Source organism: Ursus americanus, chromosome 25 (assembly GCF_024610735.1).
Source record: "Ursus americanus isolate L20-20 chromosome 25, mUrsAme1.1.p, whole genome shotgun sequence".
NCBI classification, from domain to species: domain Eukaryota; kingdom Metazoa; phylum Chordata; class Mammalia; order Carnivora; family Ursidae; genus Ursus; species Ursus americanus.
This window is the reverse complement of record NC_142151.1, coordinates 29225398-29251021: the sequence shown is the minus strand read 5'-3', so window position 1 is coordinate 29251021 and position 25624 is coordinate 29225398. Positions and strand designations below refer to the sequence as shown.

Genomic DNA, 25624 nt, shown 5'->3' with positions numbered 1-25624 from the left:
GAAGGGCTTCTTCCCCAGAACCTCCAGAAAGGAAGGAAGCCCTAACAACAGGATGATTTCAGTACTGTGAGACCTGGAACAAAGGAACCAGCAGAGCCACTCAATGCCCAGACTTCTGACCCACAGAAACTATGAGATAATAAATGTGGGTGTTTTTTAAAGTTGCCAAGTTTGTCAGGATTTATTAAGGGAACAGTAGAAAACTATTATTTCTTTTGAAAGGGGGGGCGCCTGTGTAGCAAAGTTGGTTGAGCATCCGACTCTTGGCTCAGGTCATGATCTTGGGGTCATGAGATCAAGCTCCGGGTCGGGCTCCATGCTCAGCTTAGGATTCTCTCTCCCTCTCCCCCTCCCACTCATGTGCTCACACACGCACTCTCTCTCACACGTGCACGCAAATAAATAAATCTGTAAAAAAGAAAACTTTTTTTTTTTTTTTTTTTTGTTGAGGGAGGAAGACATTCCAGATATAGGAAGCCTTTCGAAGACCCATAGAGCAGGGTACTTAAAAGGGAACTGCGAGTCATCTGGCATGGCCCAAGTACAGGGTGTGTAGGAGTAGGGGAGTCTCCAAAATTGGAGCTGGAAATGTAGGGCTAGATCATGGTGTGGTCCTCAAGTGCTGTTTAAGGAATCTGGACTCTGACAGGGGACTAAATTTACAAGATTGGTATCTTAGTTCACTTTGATTTCCTGAGGAGATAAGATTAATTCCCTTGTCTCTTTCAAATTTTTGCTCAGACATCGCTTTCACAATGAAACACCCACTCTGACCTCCCTATGTAATATTGTAGCCTATGCCCTGTACTGCTGGCCTTCCTCACTCTATTCTTATTTTTTAACTTTCCATTGCACTTTTTATCTTCGAACACATTATATAATTTATATTAATTATTTGTCTTCTCCGAGGTAAACTCCGTGAAGGCAAGGATTTTTTGCCTTTTTGTTCCACTGTTTGTTCCAGTTATTTATTGTTGCATACCAAACTACCTCAAAATTATCAGGTTAAAACACGGTCATTTATTTAGCTCACAGTTCTGCAGTTTGGGCACAGTGTGGTGAGACCCATTTGTCTCTGCTTCGTTGACATCAGATGAGTAGTTTGACAGGATCCGGAAGACCAACTTCCAAGTGGCTCACTCCCTCGCTGGCAAGCTATATTGCTTACTATTGGCTGGGACCTCAGTCTGGCCTATGGTCTAGGACCCTCTGTTTCTGTCCTTATGGGCTCTCCAGAGGCTGCGTGGGCTTTCTGGCAGCACCGTAGCTACACGGTAAGGGCCCGTGTTCCAAGAGAATAAGGTGGAAATGCGTGGCACTTTTCATGACTGAGCCATGGAAGCCACGGCCTCACTTCTGTATTCTTTCATTTGAGACAGTCACAAGGCCCGCAGGTTTAAGGACCGGGGACAGGGACTCTGCTTTCTGATGGAGTTTCAAAAGCTCATCTTGGACAGGAGGTACTGTGGTGGCTATTTTTGAAGAATACAATCTGCTATTCTGTTATATCTCAAGAGCCTAGAATAGTGCCTTGGCTCATAGAGCTTCAAAAATACTTGTTGAGTGAAAGAAAAAGAGAGGGGCAGAGAGAAAAGAGACAATGAGATATGAATTAGAAGGGGAGTTTAATGTACAGTGTATGGCAGGGAAACAAGTTAGGAAGCTGTAGCGATATTCTGAGTCTGGCTTGAGGCTCAGTTAACAGTGTAGCAGTGAAAATAGAAAGGAAAAGCTGATTTTTTTTTAATTTTATTTATTTATTCGACAGAGATAGAGACAGCCAGTGAGAGAGGGAACACAAGCAGGGGAAGTGGGAGAGGAAGAAGCAGGCTCCTAGCGGAGGAGCCTGATGTGGGGCTCGATCCCATCACGCCCTGCGCCGAAGGCAGACGCTTAACCGCTGTGCCACCCAGGCGCCCCAAGGAAAAGCTGATTTGAAGGGATATTAAGGAGGTATAAATAGCAAAATTTAGTGACTATTTGAACATGGAAGGAAAGGAAATGGATTCAGGTGAGGAAGGGGAGAAATCTAGAATCTAAATGTAGAAATCTAGAATGACTCCTAATCAGTCAGTCAGTCAAATATACTGGCTAAGTACCAGATAGTACTCTGAGTGTTAGAGTAAAAACAGTAAATATGAATCCCTTTTGATAGGATCACTTTTAGTGTTAACCCTTCTTCAGGAATGAGTAAGTAGGTAGCAGTACTTAGTAACTACGTGAATTGTGGCACTGCTAATAGAGGAAAGGCTTTGTGGAGAAGGTGAGTTCAGTTTTGCGAGTGTTAAGTCAAGGCTGCTGGTAACTGAAACAGCTGAGCGCAGATTCTTGGTGGGTAGTAGGAATCGTGATTTGAAACTCAGGGCTTGAGGGGGCGGCCTGGGTGGCTCATTTGGTTAAGTGACTGCTTTTGGCTCAGGTCAGGATCCCAGGGTCCTGGGATCCAGCCTGGCATCAGGCTCCCTGCTCCTGCAGGAGCCTGCTTCTCTCTCTCCCTCTGCCGGCCGCACCCCCTGCTCATGCTCTCTCTCCCTCTCTCTATGTCAAATAAATAAATAAAATCTGTTTAAAAATTTTTTTTAAGAAACAAAACCCTCAGGGCTTGAGATCATCTTGCAGTTTTTCTTCTGTTTGTCTGATGGAGGGAGGAAGGAAGACTTTGTTTTTCCTATAAGGAAGAGAAAAATTCTACTCCTCCCATTTTTATCCTTGGTTTTTTGTTTTCTGTTAATTTTGAAAACTTCAGAAAGTGGTTAAAATGTACCCCCCCACTATAGGTGGCTTGACTCTTTTCTTAACTTTTTAAAATATGCTAGGCAGTAGATCTGGGAATCACAGCCTCTTGTGAAACTGGGAGGTTCCTCGTCATCTGACAGGTTGCGTTGTCTTCTTCCTAGGATACGTGGACCATGATTTTATAGGTCTGTGCTGTCCCCCAATACCCTTTTAAGAGCTGGAGTCCATGCAGTCCATTTTAAAGCCTGAATGTTCTAGCTAACACTCAGCATATTAGGGGAGGGCCTTGAGGGCCTTTCGATTGAAGTATGTACTGATGAAGAGACTTCGAGGCCACTTTTGCTTAGCAACAGTTACATCAGCTGCACAAAACCTCAGGCGATTATTGGAATAATAATACTTCTGTTTGATTCCTACAGGAAGATTTTCTTTCTCAGTGAATCTTAACATTTTTTTGCCCTATTTTGCTCATATTATTATAATTTCATCGACCGTGAGGCAGGGGATCATTAGTAAAACACGTGTATCCTTTGTCCTGCCTTGTAATTTATATCTTTTCTTTAGAGAACTTTGTTGATTTCTTATGCAGGTTTTCTGTTTTATTTTGTTGAAGAGGGTAAGAGGAAGAAAGTGGTGTTCTTGTATATGTTCCTTGGTATCCCTGTGTAAACTGAGTTACTTTTTTCTGACTCCTTATAAATTTTTTTTTTTTTTTTTGGTGAGAGTATTGGCAGCAAAAAGTAATGAATGGAAATAAAGGGAAAAGTATGTGTTAGCTCGGAGCAAATAACTGCTTCTTTGAGTCATACAGCAGAACTGTTTCAGTTTAAATCATCTTCGAACTCGAGCCCTATAGTGTTACTTGTCAGCTATAAATATTTTAATGGCAGGTGCGTTTCTTTTGTTCCTGAAGGCAAAGGGTGGCCCTCTTGATGTCATTTTAGCAGAGAATAAGTTCTTTAGCAATAGGGAAGATTTGTTTTATACTTATAACATGCAGCATCAAATAATATCATTAATATGCTTTCCCAGAAGTACATTGCATAGATGATGCTCATATAAGATAGATCTCTATAGTACTAATGTGTTTTAATGTAATCTGTATTTTATGTGTGAGGAAACCTTTACTCAAAGAAAGCATAATTTGCCTAAGCTCCTAGAACCCAGGATATTCAACTAGAACTAGAACTTTGTTTTCTTAGCTATGCTTATTATTTGAAAATCACTGTTTTATTTTTCAGAATAATAAAAATCATTTACTAAACACTGGTAGACACAGGGTACTTACTTGATTATTAACCTAAAAATTAGGGACCCTTTCCTCTTAGAGAGTTTTATAATATCAGTTATAATACGTCAATGACTTTTTAAAGTTTTTTTTCTTGTCTTACATTTTATCAGAAAGGGGATAGTATGTAAAGCACGGCTTAGAAGCAAAGTGCTTTGTTTACTCTTCATTATCAGAGGACTATAGATCTTGAATTCATTGCTAAGGTTATTTTTGCAAGTAATAATCTGCTGTTGTGTTCTGTGCTTGGTGGTAGAATGCACAGTGCCTAATAAGAATTTGTCTGGTCTCTGTCCCAGCTTCCTGGCACAGAACTTCTAGAACCCTGGTAATTTCTTAAGTAATTGGAGTGTTATCCTAATAAAGTAATGATGAGCCCCTAGATAGCTTCAGGATAGGGGCTGGTTACCAGAGGACTTGCGCCAACCGGGCCTCTGGGTAAGCGAGGAGGTTAGAGATTTGAGTTCAGTCAAATGGTCATTGATCAGATCAGTTCTGTGTACGTAGTGAAGCCCATTAAAAATTCTAGATACCAGGGGCGCCTGGGTGGTGCAGTCAGTTAAGCGTCCGACTTCTGGTTCTGGCTCACGTCGTGATCTCAGAGTCATGAGATGGAGCCCTGAGTCAGGCTCTGCACTGACTGCTTCGGACTCTTTCTCTCCCTCTCCCCTCCCCCCCTAAAATAAATAAATAAATCTTAAAACAAACAAACAAAAACAAAACAGCTCTAGATACCAAAGGTTAATGGAGCTTCTTGCCTGATAAACCCATTGTATGTATGTGTGGTGGTGGCAAGTGACATACCCTGATTCCACAGGAGAGGATGGAAGCACTGCATTCATTCTCTCCCAGACCTCACCGTCTGTGTATCTTCATTTGTTTGGTTCTTCTGATTTGTAGCTCTTGTAATAGAACTGCAATCACAAGTAATAGTGCTTTCCTGAGCTCCATGCATTGTTCTAGCGAATTATCAAACTGATAGTCATAGAGACTCCCCAAAGTATAGCCAGTCTGTCAGAAGGGTGCTGCGCTGGGGGTCTCTGAAGTCAGGGCAGTCCTCTTGGGGTCCATGCCCTTTAACAGGTGATGTCTGTGCCAACTGCAGGTGATTAGTGACAGAATTAAGTGACGTCCAGTTGGGGTTGAAGCAGAATAACTGTGTTGTGTACTCTTGGTTTCCAGTGAATAAACTTCGGTAATTGAAGTGTATTTTAGTGTTAGCTAAATACAGTATGGCTGTTGAGTTTTGTTGTGATCAAGAATGAATATTGTGAATTTCTTAGAAATTAAAAATTTACTAGATTGATGTTGATGTACTTTTATTAATATCTTAAAACAAGCTTTTAAGATTCCCAGGATTCACGGTTTTTATTGATGATGATTCCTCAGTAGGGTAATGAATTTTCAGAGATCCCAGCTTCTTTTACTTGATTGCCTTTATGACCAGCCACTTAGACCTACAAGATTGCTGACTGGATTTAGAAGTTGTGTTTTTAGAAAGCCTAACAGTCTTGTCATGGGTTAAAGCCTATAGCCTTGATTAGTAGCTTAGTAGTGGGTATACGGCTTCTTCTGTGAAGGGTAGAAAGCATCCATAAAAAATGGGCAAATTCTGTCCCATATTTAAAGAACTGCATTTATTATGTATAGAAGCACAGTAAAAAGCAATCTAGAAAGTTACCAAGGAATAGAAGGCACAGTATAGTTAGGGACTGGTATCATGGTGAGAAGGTCAATGCTAACACAAATAAAAAAGTTAGGGTAATCCAGAAACACATAAATAGCTAACTGCTCTAACAATCACCCAAATTATCAGTGGCCTGTGACAGTAAAAGTTTCTCATCTACTGTTTAACGTAGGCCAGGGTGGGAGGGCTCTATTTTGCAGAGACATTACGTGACCCAAGTTGTCTTCTGTTGTGTGACCTTCCCATCTTTTTAAGGTCCCATTTCCATTTGCATTTAGCTGATGAATGGCAGAGGACAGATAGGTACGTGGCTTAGCCTGGAAGTGACACACGTCACTTCTCATATTTCATTGGCAAGAACTAGTGATTTGGTCCCCACCCAGATGCAGTAATATTGGGAAGAAAAGAACATGGAAGTTGGTAAGCACCTGTCTGTCACAGATCCAGAATCAGTAAGAGCTGGACTGTGGTGCTAACATAATTGACGTGGCTTATCAAAGTGAGAATGGTTTGGGACTATTTCTAGGAGTACCAGAGGGGGGAAAATGTAATGGAGAGAATGTAGTTTCTAGGGGGTTCAGTGTTATGCTTACAGCTTTATAAGGATAAACTGTGTGTTAGGGATAGGAAGAATGGTACCTGGGGAGTACAGTCTCTATCAGCCATGATAGCATACAGAATGGGCAAAGCCAGTTCTCTGTGGAAGCACTGGAGGCAAGATAGAATGAGTGATCCTCAGAGGGACTGGACTGCACTAATCCTACCCACAGCCTCAGTCACTGTGCCCGGTACAGTGTAGGCATTCTGGACACGTTATTTGAATGAGAATACCTTTTTTCTTTAAAAAAAAACAAAACAAAAACCTTTCCCTTCCTTACTCTCCTCCAATATAATCTGTTTCTCATCTTTCCAGCAAAACTCTGTAGAAGGGTTATTTATACTCTCTGTCTCTACTTCCTGTCTTTGCATTCTTTCTTGGAACAACTCCAGATAGCTTTTCACCTCCGCCACTCCATAGAAATCTCTTCAAGGTCACTAGCAACTTCCATGTTGTCAACTCTCTCCTTGTTAGAAACATTTTCTTTACTTGGCTTTCATGCTGCCCATGCTTCTGGTCTTTCTCTTTCTTCACTGGTTGCATTTTTCATTTACCTTTTTGCCTTCTTTCTCTTCCTAACCTCTTAATGTTTGTACTTGAGCCTCCCAGGAACCTGACCCCTGCCTTTCTCTCTTCATCTACATTCATTTCCTCGGTGATCTTATCCAGCCCTGTGATGTTAAATGCCATCTGTTTGATGCCGAATTTTCTAAATTTTCCTTGAATTTTATTTTTTAAGGTGATGTATTCCTTTTTTATTTTTTTAAGATTTTATTTATGTATTTGAGGGAGAGAGAGAGAGCACAAACAGGAGGAGCGGTGGGCAGAGGGAGAAGCAGGCTCCTGGCTGAGCGGAGGGCCCAAGGCGGGCTTCAGCCCAGGACTTTGGGATCACGGTCTGAACTGAAGGCAGATGCTTAACCAACTGAGCCACCCAGGCACAACCCCCCCACCCCAATTCCTATTTCTAGATGCTTGCTGAAAAATTTCACATGGATATCTAATAGACATCACAGACTTAATGTATCCAAAACTGAATTCTTTATTCCAGCTTCCCAACCCTCCAGTAAAAACCCTCTCCTTGTCCATTGTTCCTCATTTCAGTAAATAACTACACCATTCAGTCAGGTGCTCAGACTAGAAACTGTGGTATCATGATATCCTTCTTGACTACCCCTTTCTCTCACATCTAATTTGTTAGCAAATATCTCTTATGTCTTCAAAATGTATTTAGGATCTTACCACTTCTCACTACCCTAACACTGTTTCCCTGATCCATACCACTATCATCTCTTTCCTGGATTATCGCAGAAGCTTCCTAGTTCTTGTCTCTCTTTCCTCTCTTACCCTCTACAGTCTGTTCTCACAGCTACCAGGGTGAGCTTGTTCAAGCCAAGTTTAAAACACCTGTTTAAAACACCTCAGGTACTTCCCATGAAGAAAGAGCTTACCATGACTTACAAGGCCCTGTCTTGTGTGGCCCTAGTGACCTCTCTGACTTCATCTTCTACCACCTCAGTCAAATACATTGTACTGGCCTCCTTGCCATGACAAGCTCATGGATACCTCGGGGATTCTGCACTTGCTCTTTTCCCCTGCCCGAATACTCTTTCCTGAGATGACCTCCTATGGAGAATTGAGAGCATACTCTGGGGCCAGACTGTGTAAGTTTGAATTTTAGAGTTGTCTGATCTTGGGCAAGTTATTTAACTTTTTTGTGCCTCAGTTCCTACATCTGTGAAATGATAAAATAGGAACTACTTTATGGAGTAATTATGATGATGAAATGATTTAATATGTGTAGAGCACTTAGAATAACACCTGCTCTGTCATAAGCACTGTGTTAACTGGGATGACTAGTATTACTTCATCAGGTCTCACCTTAATCACCTGCTCAGAGATTATTTAAATAGTGGTAGAATCATTACAATGAATAATGAATATGTAGCCTCCTGGGGGATCTTTTTTGAAGAGGACAGCTCACTGTGATGTAGAGACAACTCATGTGTAGGATATGTTTTTCTGTGAATGTCACAGGAAGTGCACCTTCATTTTTTTTTTTTTTTGATAACGTGTGGGGTCCCTCTGCCCCTGCTTCCCTTTCCCTAGTCAGTCTCTCTTATAGGATCCACTGCTGTCCAGTATTCCCTCTACAACTCTAGCTCATGTCAATTCAGCCAGGAGTCTTTGGAGACAGACAGTTGGGGACCTGTAGTGATAGACATAGGAAGGAGAAAAACTATCTCACCACCACATCCTCCCTTCTTCTTTTCCTCAGCATGCATTTCATAGGCAGCATCTGTAGTTCTTCATTTTCTCCTCTCACCTCTATCAAAATACTGGGGAAAATTTATTCTAAATATTTTGTCCACCATTTATTGCCCCTGTGCGCGCGCGCGTGTGTGTGTGTGTGTGTGTTTAAACTTTCCCTTTAGAGAAAAAAGGAACAAAATTTAAAAAGGCATAAAACAAAAGAGATTACCTTTTATAACTTCCTGTCTGTTTTCATTGTTCCTATCAGCAAGCTTTGTTTAAAACATCTAGACTTCTGTGGTATCCTTCGGGGGACAGGAAGATAGGGAAGTATTGTGAGCCTTGCCCTTGTTTTGTGGAGAAAATACCTGGGCAGACAGAAGCTACAATGGAAATGGATAATGAGGGAGGGAACTCACTGAGGCCCTAGAAGCAGATAGGTTTAGAGAAAGGGGGTAATGGGACCACTCAGGCTGAGAAATACCTCCAAGGTTCACACATCTCACAAATCCTTCTCCACTTGCAATCCCATACACAGGCTATAGAAATTCTCACCAGTGGCTTGGAGCTGGGGGTACCTACTCTCAGTGCCAACTGAGAGGAAGCATGGAGCCACCAAAAAGCCAGATCTTATGCTCCCAGCCACAGTGAGAAGAGGGTGTTCTTGGTATTCTAACATCCTCTACAAACATAGTAGCAGATTCTTTGTATTATGACATATTTCATATGTTTTATGGGAGTTAAATTTTTGGAGCTCAGCCCTTCTAGAACTACCCATTTACACTCTAGTATATTGGGTAAAAATATCTGTCACGTTTCTTTTTTTAGTCATACCTTATCTTTTTAAATATATGTGCTATGAAGTGGGCTTTGAAATCCAAATTGGTCTAATGGTGATTCACATGATAGCTTTGCATGAAGCAGGTGCACTTATTTCACTAAGAATTCTCTGAAATATTTAGGCCATGGTTTATTGGACTTTGGTAATCTGGAGGGAAGGACAGAATAATTGAATATCTAAATCCTAAAAAGATTTTTGCTTATATATAATTCTCTGTGTAAGTTGACCTGGAATAGCCTTCATAGTCTTTCCTTTTTTTGTCTTTTTCTTTGGTAAAACCAGAAACAGGAGTTATATGAAGTAATTGAACTATTGGTAAATATTCCTGGTGATACCATAAATGCACCCAAGAGTTTCTACCTTAATCAGGGCAGAGTAAGATGACAGCTAGGCAGAATTGTTAGACCAGTTAATATATTAGTTTCCCTACTCATATCTCATTTTTGTGAGAGTGATATTCATTGTCAGTTGTAAAGTCCATACTTGCTTTTTTCCAAATGGGGAGATTTTTGTGTCGTGGCCTAATACTTCATTACTCTGCTACTTCTGTACTGCAATGAGTAGTTAGTTATTCCTGCAAACTAGAAAGGCAAAAAATACCTATAGTATATATTGAATGAGTGAGGTCTGCTTCTAGAATTCTTCCTTGCTAGTCCCAATCATAACAATTGTTTGCCTCCCAGAAGTGTGCAGTATCCTGGAGGGAAATATACTGACTTGTGTGCCCACTGGGGCACCCTCAGCCACCGACCTTGCACACTGCCTGGGTGAATGGGAGCTATTCTGAGGTCTGTTTTGGGCCATCAGTCCCTCATGATAAATGTCAGTATACCATCTGGATGTCTGGAAAGATCCAAATAACCTGCTTGGTGATTTGAGGGTGTCTTTGGCCTTTTATCATGGATCAGTTAGTTCCTTTATTCCTTCAGTCCAGGAGTTCCATGGGCTTCCTTCCCCAGCTCTTTGTTTTTGTTGTTGTTTTGTGAAGGGAGAGTGTATAAAGTTTCTGCAAACCTTGATTGGGATATAGAACTCTCACAATATCTGTGGGCAAATAGTCCCCAGAGTAGAAGTTTAGCCTTTGTCCTGAGATCATTCAGACCTTTGAGGTATAGATAGGAAGATTCCCTGGTGATTAGGACCCTACATTATCTTTATTTAACTCTTTAAAGAGAAGACTGGATGTCTAAAAGTTGTAGACATCTGGGTAACCTATTCAGAAGTTTTTATACTCTTCAAACCTGCAAAGGTATAGAGGTCTAGTGTGAATTTCCTAATAGCCTGTGTCCTTACTGTAGTAAACTTTCCTCCAAGAGTTGACACTTCCTAGTTAACAGCGCATAAAGGGATAGTTGACTAAATGGAATCTCAGTACAGAGCATACTTTAGCTCCTGTTTGCATAGAATGATTTCTGAAAGGTAGGTTACTTATAAGATTGGATATAATATGATTTTGTCCTTATCTTACCTATTGGAAAGCTTTTTAGTTTTTATTATTTTTTTAAAGATTTTATTTATTTATTTATTTATTTATTTATTTATTTATTTATTTATTTGACAGAGAGAGAGAGCCAGTGAGAGAGGGAACACAAGCAGGGGGAGTGGGAGAGGAAGAAGCAGGCTCCCAGTGGAGGAGCCTGATGTGGGACTCGATCCCAGAACGCCAGGAGCACGCCCTGAGCCGAAGGCAGACGCTTAACGACTGAGCCACCCAGGCGCCCCTGGAAAGCTTTTTCAAACAGACTTGATTTTTAGAGGAGTTTCGGATTTTAGAAAAATTGAAAAGATAATACAGAGTTCCCATATGCCTCACATCTCCCCTCCCATCCACACAAACACAGTTTTTTCTGTCATTAACGTCTTACAGCAGTATATCTGTTACAGTTAACAAATCAGTTGATACATAATTGTTAGCTAAAGTCTATATATACTCTGCTCAGATTTCCTTAGCGTTTACTTCAAGTCCTTTTTCTCTTGGGGGAGCTCATCCAATATACCGCATTATATTCAGTTATCATGTCTCCTTAAGCTCCTCTCGGCTGTGACTGCTTCTCAGACTTCCCTTGTTTCTGATGTCCTCGATAGTTCGGCAAATGTTCATCAGGTACATTGTAGGTTACTGCTCGTGGGATTTGTCGGATGTGTTTCTCTGGATTAGACTAGAGCTATGGGTTCCTATGGTAAGACTGTGCTTAGCTTTGTTAAGAAATTGCCAAGCCATCTTCCAAAGTAGCTGTACCACTTTGCCTTCCCACCAGCATTGAACGAGGGTTACTGTCACTTCATGTACTTGTCAGCATTTGGTGTAGTCAGTTTTTTGGACGTCAGCCATGCTGATAGGTGTGCAGAAGTTGGGGTGTAATTTTTAAAGTTGGTCGTTTTGTCTTGCTGTCATATTTTATTTTATCTGACTGGAAACATTAGCTCTCTCCTGGTATTTCTCTTCAAATCAGCATTGAGAAGAATATATGTGCTTTTTTCCCATATGAATAACTGTTACAAATGTTTAAATAGTATTTCACCTCTTACATTAAAATACAATTACCTGTTCTCTGTGCTTTCTTATTACTAATAGCTTATAAGCTACATACTATTGGTGTTAAGCTACATTCCATTGACGTTAATGTCTCATGTTTATTGCTTTTGTTTAATTTGTTATTCTCATTTTCCATTCTTCAAAGTCATTTTGCTTTTGTGTTTGTGTTTCTTTGTTTATAAAGTTTTTTGTTTCTGTTACATTATGTAGTTTTGTACCAATGGCTAGAAGCAGATCGTCATGGCAAGAGCCAAGATGCTGCAAATACGACTTCAGGTAAAAATAAAAAATAAGTAAAAATAAAAACTGAGGTGTTAGAAATCATTATTTTAATTCACCCCAAGCCCATCATAATTGGGGTGTTGTTTTTTTTTTCACTTTTGCTTGGGCAAAAATAGGTATTATTTTGTATTTCTGTTCTCTCATCTGCATCTTAATTTTTGTAAAGACCTCATTTGCTTCAAGCCTTGAAAAAATTATTCACTAATTTAATCTTAAGCTCTCTTGGCAGATATATCCTTTTTTCTTAGAAGGAAAGGCTGAATTGCAGCTTAAATTTAGTAGCAAGTTACTTGGCAGTATTACTTGGAATTAAGTTTATATGTTGTTGTAGTGGGGGATATTAATACTTGCACAAATTTATAATTCTTGTTAATTTCAGGATAGTGTTTAAAAGGTGGATTTTGAGTTAAGTAAAGGATGTTTATGTATCATTTCAATTGCCTGAGAACCCAAATTCTTAGACTGATTCATTTCTCCTACTGAGTCCTAGCAGTAAATTCTAAGTTAGAAGTTCATTTATAACATGGGTTCAAAGTGAGAAGACTAGGTTGTTCCCCCCACCTCCTATCTCCAAAGGCATCTTCAAGATTCTCTTCTTTGGCTGGTGATAGTAGTGATAACTACATCTACTCATGTCTAATTCCTTAACAGTGTTATCAGAATTTCTACTTAGTTGGTTCTTCCCTTAATTTACCTCAAAATGGTATTTGCCAAGACAGCTATATATACAGCAATGATCTTTCCTATTGCCCCCCTTTTTTGGCAGTCCAGTAGGTGGTGGTGGTGGTGGTGGCAGCAGTGGTGGTGGTTCTGTTTTTCTTTTCTAAGATTTGTGTTTCTGTTTCGTTAGTGTTTTTGTGAAATTTTTTCTCTCCGAAAAAGGTGTTTTTTCCTTCCCTGTCTTCTGGGTGATTCCGTTGTGCTTCAAGAGGGTGTGGTGTTCCTTAGTTAACAGAACAATTATATTGAAAATGGCACTGTCATGGCTTTTCTGATTTATCCTGTCCCATTAATAACTTAATATATATGAATGAAGATAATGTTACTATTTTAACCAAACTCAGGCAGGAATTCATTAAAGGTAAGTGTTGCAAAGAGTTATATCTCGCATTATGTGCTGTTTCTTCTGCCCCCCCACCCCGGTGTTTCACATTTTATTTACACCTGTGATAAAAATAAACATTTCTGATATATGTTGGTGGGTGAAGGAGAGGCATTCTTGGTTGCTGTATATTATTTGAGGATATCCCGTTTCTGTGTCAGTAGCAGAGTCAGCAGCATAGATCTTTAGAACCAAAAGGGAATTTTTGTTTTGTGTTTTTTGTGACTTAAAGTCAAGTGAAAAGTAGTCTTTTTCTTTTTTTTAAGATTTTATTTATTCATTTGAGAGAAAGTGAGCGCAAGAGAGATCACAGAGGGAGAGGGAAAAGCAGACTAGCCACTGAGCAGAGAGCCCGATGCGGGCCTCGATCCCAGGACCCTGAGATCATGACCCAAGCTGAAGGCAGACGCTTAACCAGCTGAGCCACCCAGGTGCCCCTAGTCTTTTTTTTTTTTTTTTTTTTAATGAAGAAGTGAGTAACCTAAAAATTCTTAGTGTTTGCATGAGAATACAGTATCAGCTTAAAGAATGTCATTTGCCCTTCCTGAAATCAGGCATTATGAACCCTGACTCTTTTCTTCAGGCACACTGACTCATGGACAGTTCCACATTTTTCCATTGACTTTGTCAGCACACTTTAGAGGCATGTTGCAAAAACTCATGAACTGTCCTCAGGGATGCTTTTGACAGTTTTTCTTCTAAAAGTGAAAGCTTTTCTCTCTCTCTTAGAAGATAGAAATACGGAGTAGAAAGATAGAGATGAAACATTTGCCGAGATACGTAAGAGGAATCCGAAGGAAAATCATTAGCCAAGGGCTTAAATTAGAAACAGTAGGTTAGTTGCTGCAGCAAATCTATTTAAACTCTGTGCCTTTATTCAGAAAAGCTTCTGTGTATTTTATTTTGCAATTTCCAACAAGATTTTAGAGTGTAACTTTTCCCTCCTTTTGTGATCTGTTAAGTTTTGCACTAAAAGGTGTTTTAGTGTCCATCTTTCCATATTTTTATCAAAAATGGAAACAGAGTCTAACTAGATGCCCAATTATGATTTGTAAATTACTTGGTATTTTTACTTGTGCAAATACTGGTAAGTAGCATTTATCTTTTGATATAACAGTTTATGTTCTACACTTATTAAAGCTTAAACAGAAAAAACACAAGAGACAGAATGATATTCCAAGGTCTTCTAATTCTTCAGTCTCAACTTTTTGACATTGAGAATTTAAGAGCCATCCACATTAACATATTTTATGGAACTAAGGCATTTGGGGGAAACAGGTCTCATGGGAATTAATTTGGTCAAGGAGATAAAGAACTGAGCTGACAGCTATAACTGAGGTCTTTTATATGTAATAATCAAAGTATAGCCTGCCTTTATCTTTCCAGAATTTTGACAGGTGATGAATTTGACTTAGAATAGCTTGTTTCTTTTCATAGGTTTAGTGTGTTTAATATGTTCTGTCTACTAAACTAGACAACTCAGTAATGACATTTCTAATTCTGTTAATTGTATTACTTGTAAAAGCCTGGATGCAATCACATTTGTCAGATTTCTGTGGAAGCTCAAGCAAAATTGCCTCCTTTGAGGATGGCAGCATTGTGTCTGTCCGTGTACAAAATCTCAGGATCAGAAGTATGATTCAGGATGCTCCATTCAGGATGTTTCGTTAATAAGTTAGATGTTTCCAAGTAGATTTTTTTATCACCACATAGTAAAATGAGAACAATAATTAGGTTTCAGCAAAGATTATTTGATGAGATCTTGATTTTTAGTATAGTTGTCTGGCCAGGATATTGAAATTCAGATTCTGAAGTTTTAAATGCAGGTGTTTTATTAAGTTTCCTTTCAGTTGTCCATTGAGAAGTTTACAACTCAGACTGTTAGAGGTAGAAATTGAACCGGATTTCAAGATTATCAGTCAATATGTCTACAAAATAAAAATAAAACTACTACATGCTTTTGAAAAAATTCTAGATATTAACTAATTATTAATTATTTGTTATAGGTGAAAATTTTGACCAGAGTCCTTTGAGAAGAACATTCAAATCCAAAGTGCTGGCCCACTATCCTGAGAATATAGAATGGAACCCTTTTGATCAAGATGCAGTGAACATGGTATGTAGTTGGGTTTTTTGTTTTATCTTTAATCTTCATTTTATTTTGTTAAGATGACAATGTCTACATTATTTAATTTAATTTAATGTTTTAAATAAACAATTCTATAAGATAGATAATATTGTCCTCTTTATACATGTGGAAAATGAAGCTCAGAGAAGTTTTTTTCCTACAGTCCCCAGGGCAGAGAAGTATATATAACAGACCCTCAAAGCCCATTTCCTTTTTATTTAAATTCCAGTTAGTTAACATACAGTGTAATATTAGTTTCAAGCATACGATATAGTGATTCAGTGCTTACATCACCCAGTGCTCATCATGAGTACACTCCTAATCCCCATCACCTATTTCCCGCATCCCCCTACCCACCTCTCCTCTGGTAACCATGAGTTGGCTCTCTGTGGTTAAGAGTCTGTTTCTTGGTTTGTCTCTCTCTTTTTTTCTCCTATGCTCATTTGTTTTGTTTCTAAAATTCCACATATGAATGAAATCGTATGGTATTTGTCTTTCTCTGAATGACTTATTTCACTTAGCATTCTACTCTCTAACTCCATCCATGTTGTTGCAAATGGCAAGATCTCATTCTTTTTTATGGTTGAGTAATATTGCATTGTGTGTATATACCATCTCTTCTATACCCATTCATCAGTTGATGAACACTTGGGCTGTTTCCATAATTTGACTGTTATAGATAATGCTGCTGTGAACATCCAGGTCCATATGTTCCTCAAAGCCCATTTTCTTTTCCTACTATTAAGCTGTGTTGTGGTTTTGTATTAATTAATACATAGATGCTTTGATAAACAGTAATATTTCTTTGCCTGGAGAGGAACCTGATAGAGGAACATGATTACAGTTTTCATATTTCAAGGAATGTTGTATGATATGGGCCTGTAATTTATCATATTCAGAAAGTAAAGAGGAAAAGGAACTTCAATTCATCAGTTAGACATTAGTAAGAATTTGTTTATAAGGAATTTGAATTAATGCAGTGAACTACCAGTGATTGTTAGAAGTCCCTTTAGAGATTCTTCCAGATAGTTGTAGTTTTCAGATTATTTAGGGAGGGTCCCACTTAGAAGCCTGGGTAATATTTTGGGATCCCATGAATGGAATTCTGTGATTATAAAGTGAGCCCCAAAGTGAGCAAATCAGAGATCAGGCATAATAGGCATAGAAATAATTAAGAGTGGACTGAGACACTGATAGGTGTAGTTCTTTTTGAGTTATTTTAAAGGTAGAGCCAAAAGATCCCATTATGATATGATACTATAAGGGAAGGAAATTAATATACAGTAGATACCTGCTAGATAGCTCATGTATGTTACTTTCATATACATGCTTACATGTGCCCAGTGAGAGTTCTTATTCATATTTTACAGAGATTACTAAACCAAAGTTATCCAGGGAGTCTCAGAGATTAAATCCAGATCATTTTTACTCTCTAGCTCACTTTTTCCCCATCTACATGCTGCCTCCCCCAAAGAAAAATGATGTAACTTAGTTTTGACCTCCTCTGAAATGACATGGGTCACATTGGATCTTTTGTGGTATTTCTGTATCACAGTGAATTCATTCCAGTCTGAGCTTGCTACAAAGAAGGAATAGCTTGGTACTTTTCTGAGTACAAATGCCCAAGGCACTTGGCACTTTGACTTTGATTCTTCACAGAACACAGTGTAGTTATTTCTCTAATCAGAGATGCCATTTTGCTGGAAGTTAATACTGTGGAGCCTAGCCTCATCTTTGGTGAAGACAGAACCATAGATATTAAGGAGAACACAACTGTTTTGTTATATTTATGACACTTGGAGGAACACAGGCAAGCTTCTGACTAAAATAGTCAACAAACAGCAATGACAAAAAATAATTTATCAGCTGCTGTGCCAGCAAATTAATAGAAAAGTATTAAAAGAGTGTCTAAATGAAGCAATGGAAACCTAGATAAGAATGTAAATAGATTACAACACTTGACTTCTTAAATTAGTAAGATATTTCAAAGTATAAATTCATCTGTGAGAAACTAGAATGGTTTTTACTACAGTATGAATCCATAGTCACTTGGAACAAAATGCCACTCTTGGTGTTTTCTTTCTGTAATCATTTAAATTAAGCATTAATAGTGAGACAACCATGATAGCTTTAGCCTTGGTCTGTAAAGCATTCATCTTTAAAGCAGTGATCAGCTTCCTTAATCTGTCTTTGATATTTTCTTTCCTTTTGCCTCTGGGATGATTTTATGTAAGCAACCAAAGTCTCCTATGAAGAATAAACACATAGGCTTATGTTTTGATGGTTAAGCACCGCATAGTATTTTGGTTACTGCTGCAAATCTAAAAGGATTTGCTGGCATTCCTTGAAAATCTCTGAAAAGCATCCCATTAAACTAGTCTACATTTGGGTCATGGATTTACTGCCCTTAATTTCCTCTTATTTATTAGTAAGTATGTTTGTATGATTCTATAATTTATTCCCACCTAGAGGTCTAAAGCTTTTTCTTGCCTTTAGCAAAATCCCACTCCAATGAGTCGTCACCTTCTATAATATCAGTCACTTCTTTAACAAGCAACAGTGGTGCTTTGAAGAAGGGTCATTAATTTCATGCAGAAATTAAATACTCCAGAGCAGTGAACTTTGTTAAATAAAAAAAATTCTGTGAGTGCCGTACAAATGTAATAGAAAATAAATATAAATGACAGGTGAAATTGTTTCTGAATTAATTGCTTTTTATGTCTCTTTTGGTTACTGATTGAGAGACTTTCATGATAAAAAAAGGGGAGGGGGAAGTATCATAAAACAAAACAACAGAACAGTCATATACTCAGAACTAACACATTTCAACTTTGACAGATTTGCTTCAAATTGGTACTTTTTCTCTTACGTGAGGTGAAGCATTGCAAATGGAGCTAAAGTCCCTCTGCCTCCCCCTACCCCCATTTCAGATCTCTTTGAGGTTCTGCATATTGGCATCCATGACTACCTATATAATGTTCTGGTCGGTAGATCTTATCCTTAAGAATGTAATGAACCTAGGGATTGTTAGGAAAATATGATCAATACCTTTTTAAACAACTTAAATGAAATATAAAGATTCTGTTTTGTATATCTATTCTAAATGAAACATTTGATATATGATATTTCAAGTAACTAAAAGAGTCATAACTGTTATAAAGCTTTTTGTAATCTTTATAAAGCTCTAAGTTTACAATTTACTATTTACTTTGATCACAAAGAAGGTTAGGGTGGAATGATGAGCAAAGAGTAAAGGGTAAAGGGTTGACTGAAAAAAAACCTATTCAGATGCCCGTCTGGTAAGATTCAAAGGAAAAAGAGCTATATATACTTTTTTTTTTTTTAAAGATTTTATTTATTTATTTGACAGAGATAGAGACAGCCAGAGAAAGAGGGAACACAAGCAGGGGGAGTGGGAGAGGAAGAAGGAGGCTCCCAGCGGGAGAGCCTGATGTGGGGCTTGATCCCAGAACTCCAGGATCACGCCCTGAGCCAAAGGCAGATGCTTAACGACTGCGCCACTCAGGCGCCCCAGAGCTATATATACTTTTTACAGACTCAGCAAGTACTCGAATTTGAGATGGATAACCCTTAGTTAGATTAACAGGTTTGACATTAGAATGAAAATAAGCCCTCATTTTCATCCAAGTTTAAGTTCATGTCTCACAATAAAACCATAGGAATGGGACTCTAATCCAGCCATTACCAGGGGAGCCCACCTGTTTTCTTAACTTTGCAGCTAGAACATTTCACGGGTATCTCAAACTTAACATGTCCAATACTGAATTCGCGATCTTACCACTAGCCTTGGTCAGTGAATGGTACAGCCATCCACCTCGTTGCCTAAGCCAAAAATCTGGCATTATTCTTGAAAGTTCTCACTTTTTTACCCTCTCCCATGTGCAGTCAGTTATCTATCTACTTCTTTCTGTTTCTACACACCCACCTTAGTCCACACCCTCAAACTCTCTTACCTGGACTTCTGTTCCTGTCCTTTCCCTTCTTCCTTTCCATTCTTCTGCTTCTGCTGCCACTTCTCTTGGGAAGGCTCTTCCACTTCTCCTTCCCCTGGTGAATGCTTACCCTTCAGGTTTCGTTTTAATCATAATTTTTTCAGAGAAGCCATCCCTGACCACCCTTCCACTATTTAGTCAGGTCTCTTAGGACCTGGTTCTCTTAGGACCTTTTAGCACCTTGTACCTTTTGAAGTACCTGTCACAGCTGCAGTTAAATAATTGATTATGTAGCTAGTTATCAGCTCTATTTCTCCTGCTGTATCCCTAGTTTTACACCCAGTAGAGGCTGAAGTCATTGAATAAATGAAGGAATGTTTGCTTACTTACAGTACTTCCCTTCCGTGTCTTTGTCTATTCAGGTGTTACCTCCCCTGCAAAATCATCCTAAGCAGGAATAGTTAGTGCTCTCTCTTCTCTGTTTCTGTAATGTCTTGAACATGCTCCACAGCAGCACTGATCACGTTATTTTATAACCGTTGGTTTGTGTTTGTCTTTTTTACCAGACTGTGAACTCCCTGAAGAGATTATTTTCTTTTTTTTTAATTTGAAGAGATTATTTTCATATTTGTCTTTTGAATTACCAAGGTCTAATGTAATATATGACATAAAATAAACATTTATTAAAGGAAAAAGGGGGGAGAGACGGAATGAAGGTAGGAGAAAGAAAGGGCAAACAGACCAACTCTGAATAATTTATCTTTTATTTGTATAATAAGAGAGGGCATGGAAGTCAGAGAACTAAAAGATGGAAAAAGGAATTGTTAAAATTCTAGTCAAACCACCTGAAATAATCCAGAGGGATAATAAGGACATGTGGTGGCTCAAACCAGGAAGGGTACATAGCACTGTGAGCCCACCCTGGCTAAAGTAATCTGATTACCAGTGGCAATCTGGTAAACAACAACCCTAAATGTTGAGTTGTTTTATTGTGGGAGAGTGGGTTGGAGAGGGGATATTGTTAGTAAAAGGCAATATGAGGGATAACAAGAGATTGTTGGATGCCCTAGTGAGCAAATCTTGATTTATGTCTCAGATTTTCTGAAAAATAAGCCTGACAATTCATACAAGAAGCCTCACTCTTAAAATGAAAAGGCAGCAGCATTTTCCAAGTCATGGTTCCCAGATTAGAAATATAATTCTTACTTTTTTTGATTCGTAGGAAGAGAATTTAAGAATTCTTACATCTGTTATCCATAGCATAGAAAGTCATTCTTTACTTTGAGCACAACTTTTGGCAAGCTTTCCCTGTAAATGTTTGAATGCATGCTCAAGAAAGCTATAAAACCTTAAGGGAATATTTGGCAGCTGTTCAAAAACAGTTGGAGCTGTAATTTTGTGGCTTATGATGTCAGGAAAGCCTATCAATTAAATTAAATCTTTATTTTGACTTTGGAGGTCACTGAGTTTCTGTATTGCCTACTACATGTAAAAAGAGAACTATAGACTTGAGGGAGGAGCTAAATCTGATCCTGTGCCCTAGCTATTGTTTTTGTTTGTTTTCGTGTTTGTTTGTTCATTCATTCAACAAATACATGTATGTCATGCACTATCCCATATACGTTTGAACATAGCCTAGAGCAACAGGGATTCAAGTCTTCCTGCCTACAGTCTTTACTGACAATAGTGGATGTGTCAGATGAGTTTTTATTCATAAATCAGCAGAGGATCTCCTCTTATTATAATGAAAGCAGTTTTAATGTGAAGACATAACTATGAAAAGGTCCTGCAATGGCCTTTCCTTACACAGCTATTCCCAGGATTAGGAATAAACAAATTTTCCTGTAACAAATTCAGCTATTTGTATTTTTTACCTAACTCTGTGTCTTATTCTACCCAAATATACATAGTAATTTAATTCTTTTCAACATATATAAAAATAATTATGTAAAGGTACCTTAGTTATTTCTAGTTCCCATATTCAGTGGTATGAAATGTAAAGACATTTTCACTGACCTAATAATACTAAGCTTTATGGTTTTTGCTTTGTATGTTTGTTATCAGTCACCATTTATGGCCCCAAATAGTATATTGTTCTGTGTGTGGTACTCTTACATGTTTACAGTCATAGAAATATAGCACCAGTCCTTGAGTCATTTACAATCTAGAGATCCAAACAAAATAGAGAGACTAGTAATGTGTGTCAGTTTACAATGTACATATGTATACAGCAGTCCAAGACTCGAATTGCTTCCCCATTCACTGAAGACTTTCTAGAGGAAAAGTGACATTTTAATGGCATTTATAGGATGAAAACTGTATTTTTTCTGGAATGATAAAGGAAGGTTCTTTAGGATAATATTTATGTGGAAACTTAAAGAAAGTAAGGGAGTGTTTCCATTATCTATTGCTATATAACAAACCACCCCAGTACTATTTAAGTGGCTTAAAACATGGGTTGTGGGTTAGCAAATTTTTTTTCATAAAGGGCCTAGTAGTAAATAGTTGAGGCATCGTAGGCCATATGGTTTCTGTCAGTTACTCATCTCTGCTGTTGTGGTGCAAAAGTAGACACAGACAGTGCTTGAGTGGATGGGCACTACTGTGTTCCAATAAAATTTTATTTGCAAAAATAGGTGGCAGATTGGATTTGAACTAAGGGCTATAGTTGGTTGACTCTTGATTTAAAAAACTAAACTATTACTTTGCTTACAAATCGGCAATTTGGGTAGGGTTTAGCAGGGTAACCCCTCTGCTCTACTGGGAGTCAGAGTGGTTCGAAGGCTAACGACTGGAGTCATCTGAAGGCTCACTCACTCACAGGTATATCTCTAGGGCTAGGAACATCGCTGAGGAAGCCTCTATCTTTGCAGTCTCTCCATGTGGTCCTAGTATGGCAGCTTCGGGTTAGTCAGATTTCTTATATGTTGGCTCAGAGCTCCCAGTGTGTGTGACCAAAGAGAGAGATGGAAATTATATTGCCTTTTTAGCCTGAAAAGTCACTCATTTGTCACTTGTTACCTCCATTATATTTTACTTGACTAGGCCAGGGTGGGCAAACTAGCCCTTAGGTCAAATCCAACTGGCTACCTATTTATAAATATAGTTTCATTGGAACAAAGTCATCCCCATTCCTTTATGTGTTGTCAGTGGCTGCTTTTATACTACAATGGTAGTGCTGAGTAGTTGTGACAAAGATTTTAAGGCCTGCAGAGCCTAAAATATTTATTATCTGGCTTTTTACAGAACAAGTTTTCAAGTCCTGGGCGTAGGTGCTCTCAGCGAGCCGCCCCCCCCCCCCCCCCCGCGGACTTGATGAGAGAGTGGCAAGGTTCTAGAACACCATTAGAACTAGAAATACTGTTGGAGTCATTTTTAGAAAATACAGTCTGCCACAGGGAATGAACCTTGTGGAACCTTAGGGGAAGATAGTTCCAACCAGAAGGAACAGCAGCTTTTGGTAAGTGCCTGCTAGGTGTTTTCACAGAAGAACAGAGTGGCCAGTGTTGGTGGAGCAGAGTAGGTGAGCTAAAGAGTAGGAGATGAAGGCAGAGATGAGTTCATGTAGGGCCTTACAGGGGCCTTATATTGTAAAGATTTCAGCTTTTAGTGAGATGAGAGGCCATTGGAGGTTCTGAGAAGAGTGACAAGAGGTAACTTATATTTTTTAAGGATCACTGTGCTACTCTTTGGGGACTAGATTATGGGGTCAAGGGCAAAGACAGGGAGACTGTTGAGCAGGATATTAAATATTTATCTAGGCAAGAGAAGAAAATGGCTTAAATTAGAATGGTAAGAGTAAAGATAGTAGTAATTTGTTTCTGAATATATTTCTGAAGGTAGAGCTGATGATCTTTGTTGATGGATTGGATAATAGAGTGAGAGAGAAAGAGGGAAGTCAGAGATGACTCCAAAGCCCTGAGGCATTCTTGCTGTCTCCTTGGAACCCCTTCGAAAAACATGGCCCTTCAAGTGCAGGAAGATTGACATGCTGAGAGGCACATCTAATTGTCCCCTTCCTGCTAAACACCCTTCAGAGGTTTCCCATCATCCTCTTCAGACTTCTAACATGAGTCACCAAACCTCTTCACAACCTAGCCTCCAATTATTTCTCTTGTGTTCTCTCTAACCTCCCCCCATCTTTTTTTAAATTCAATTAATTAACATATAATGTATTATTGGTTTCAGAGATACAGATATGTGATTCATCAGTCTTATATAATACCCAGTGCTCATTACATCACGTGCCCTCCTTAATGTCCATCACCCACTTACCTCATCCCTCACCACTCCCGCAAGCAACCCTCTGTTTGTATCCTGTGATTAAGAATCTCTTATGGTTTGTCTCCCTCTCTGATTTCATCTTGTTTTATTTTTTCCTCTCTTCCCCTGTGTTCCTCTGTTTTGTTTCTTAAATTCCACATATCAGTGAGATCATATGATAACTATCTTTCTCTGATTGACTTATTTCATTTAGCATAATACCCTGTAGTTCCATCCATATCATTGCAAATGGCAAGATTTTATTTTTTATGGCTGCATAATATTCCTCTCTCTCTGTGTGTGTGTGTGTGTGTGTGTGTGTGTGTGTGTGTGTGTTTCTCTCTCTCTCTCTCTCTCTCTCTCTCTCTCTCTCTCTATACACACCAAATCTTCTTTATCCATTCAGCTGTCAGTGGGCATTTAGGCTCTTTTCATAGTTGGACTATTGTGGACATTGCTGCTGTAAACATTGGGGTGCAGGTACCCCTTCGAATCACTACATACTTGTATCTTTGGAGTAAATACCAAGTAGTGCAGTTGCTGGGTCGTTGGGTAGCTCTATTTTCAACTTTTTGAGGAACCTCCATACTGTTTTCCAGAGTGGCTGCACCAGCTTGCATCCCCACCAACAGTGTAGGACAACCTCCCCCCATCTTGCATTCTGTTCCCCACCTACAAGAAACATGTGTTACTTCCTCAAACCCTCATGTTCTGTCTTGTGGGCTTTTGCACACATGCCCTCTCTGTCTTCTCTTCATCTTACTAACACCTATACTCATCTTCAGGTTTCCACTTAGACTTCCTTTATTTTTTTCTGGTAGCTCCTTTTTTTTTTTTTTTTTTTTTTTTTTTATTTATGTGACAGAGAGACAGCCAGCGAGAGAGGGAACACAGCAGGCGAGTGAGAGAGGAAGAAGCAGGCTCCCAGCAGAGGAGCCCGATGTGGGACTCGATCCCGGAACGCCGGGATCACGCCCTGAGCCGAAGGCAGACGCTTAACGACTGTGCCACCCAGGCGCCCCTCGTAGCTCCTTTTCTAACTTACGTCCTTCTGCTATATTTTTTCCATGGCAGTCTGTATTTACCCGATCATAGCACTTCCCATACTTTATTTGCAGTTTATGATTGTCAGTTTGTGATCTGCTGTCCTTACTGGACTGGAAGCTCCATAGGAGCAGGAACATGTCTGTCTGTCTTTCTGACTTATATCACCATCATAGGGCCTGGCTCATAAAGACACTTAATAAGTGTTTGTTGACAGTTTGAATGAAGCACATGTAACTTTCAAGCTGAATTGCATTTTCTTAATAACGTGGGAAGAACTTCTAAGTTTCACATCAGTTTGATTGTTAAGTCTGAAAAAGAAAAATGTAATAACTGTGGTAAAGTTATTTCTATGCAGAAAGCATATTGCAGTACAAAAATAGAAATACATAAAAATTAATAATGATCATTATGTTAGGATAGTTAAATTACAAGGTTTTTTTCCTTAGTCTATTTCAAATTTTCTGTAATTTGTTTTATTTTATTTAAAATGTTTTAAAGAATGAATTCAAATTGCATTTTAAGAATCTTAAGGATAGCATCTTTAACTCCTCAGGTAATTTTGTTCCCAAGTTTGACTCAATCCTGGGTAGTTACCAAGACCTAAAACATAATATCTACTGGAGCGAATCTAAAATATCTTTGTTTCTACTCCTCTGCTTCAGCAAAAAATCATTCTATTTTTAAAGTTTCTGTTTCTAAGATCAAGTATAATATTGTTTGAAATAGTGAAAATGATATTATTTTTATTTTTTTTAATTTATCAGATGAGCCTTCACCTACTTCCCTATTCCTCTGAAATACTACCATCATTGCTCAAAAAATGGTACTTAAATATTTGTAAAGTGTCTTTGAATATTTTGCCTCAAGTATCGATTAGCAAATGTAGATAAAGAAAGAGGCTCAGAGAAGT

At 38.7% G+C, this 25624-nt stretch overlaps 1 protein-coding gene across 5 annotated transcripts in view; it reads left to right on the top strand.

Annotated features, from left to right (window-relative positions):
- Positions 1-25624, top strand: part of DENND5B (DENN domain containing 5B) — a 186329-nt gene that overhangs the window by 64897 nt on the left and 95808 nt on the right. For 4 of the 5 annotated variants that reach the window (XR_006782314.2, XM_087855756.1, XM_087855755.1 and 1 more), the window contains exons 2-3: positions 12150-12215; positions 15330-15439. Coding sequence is in view for 4 of the 5 variants with exons in the window: in XM_087855756.1 (XP_087711882.1) it covers positions 12150-12215; positions 15330-15439 (176 nt within the window). In the remaining variant the exon portion in view is untranslated. The remainder of the gene's footprint in view (positions 1-12149; positions 12216-15329; positions 15440-25624) is intronic. The other variant, XM_045811891.2, reaches the window with a different exon arrangement.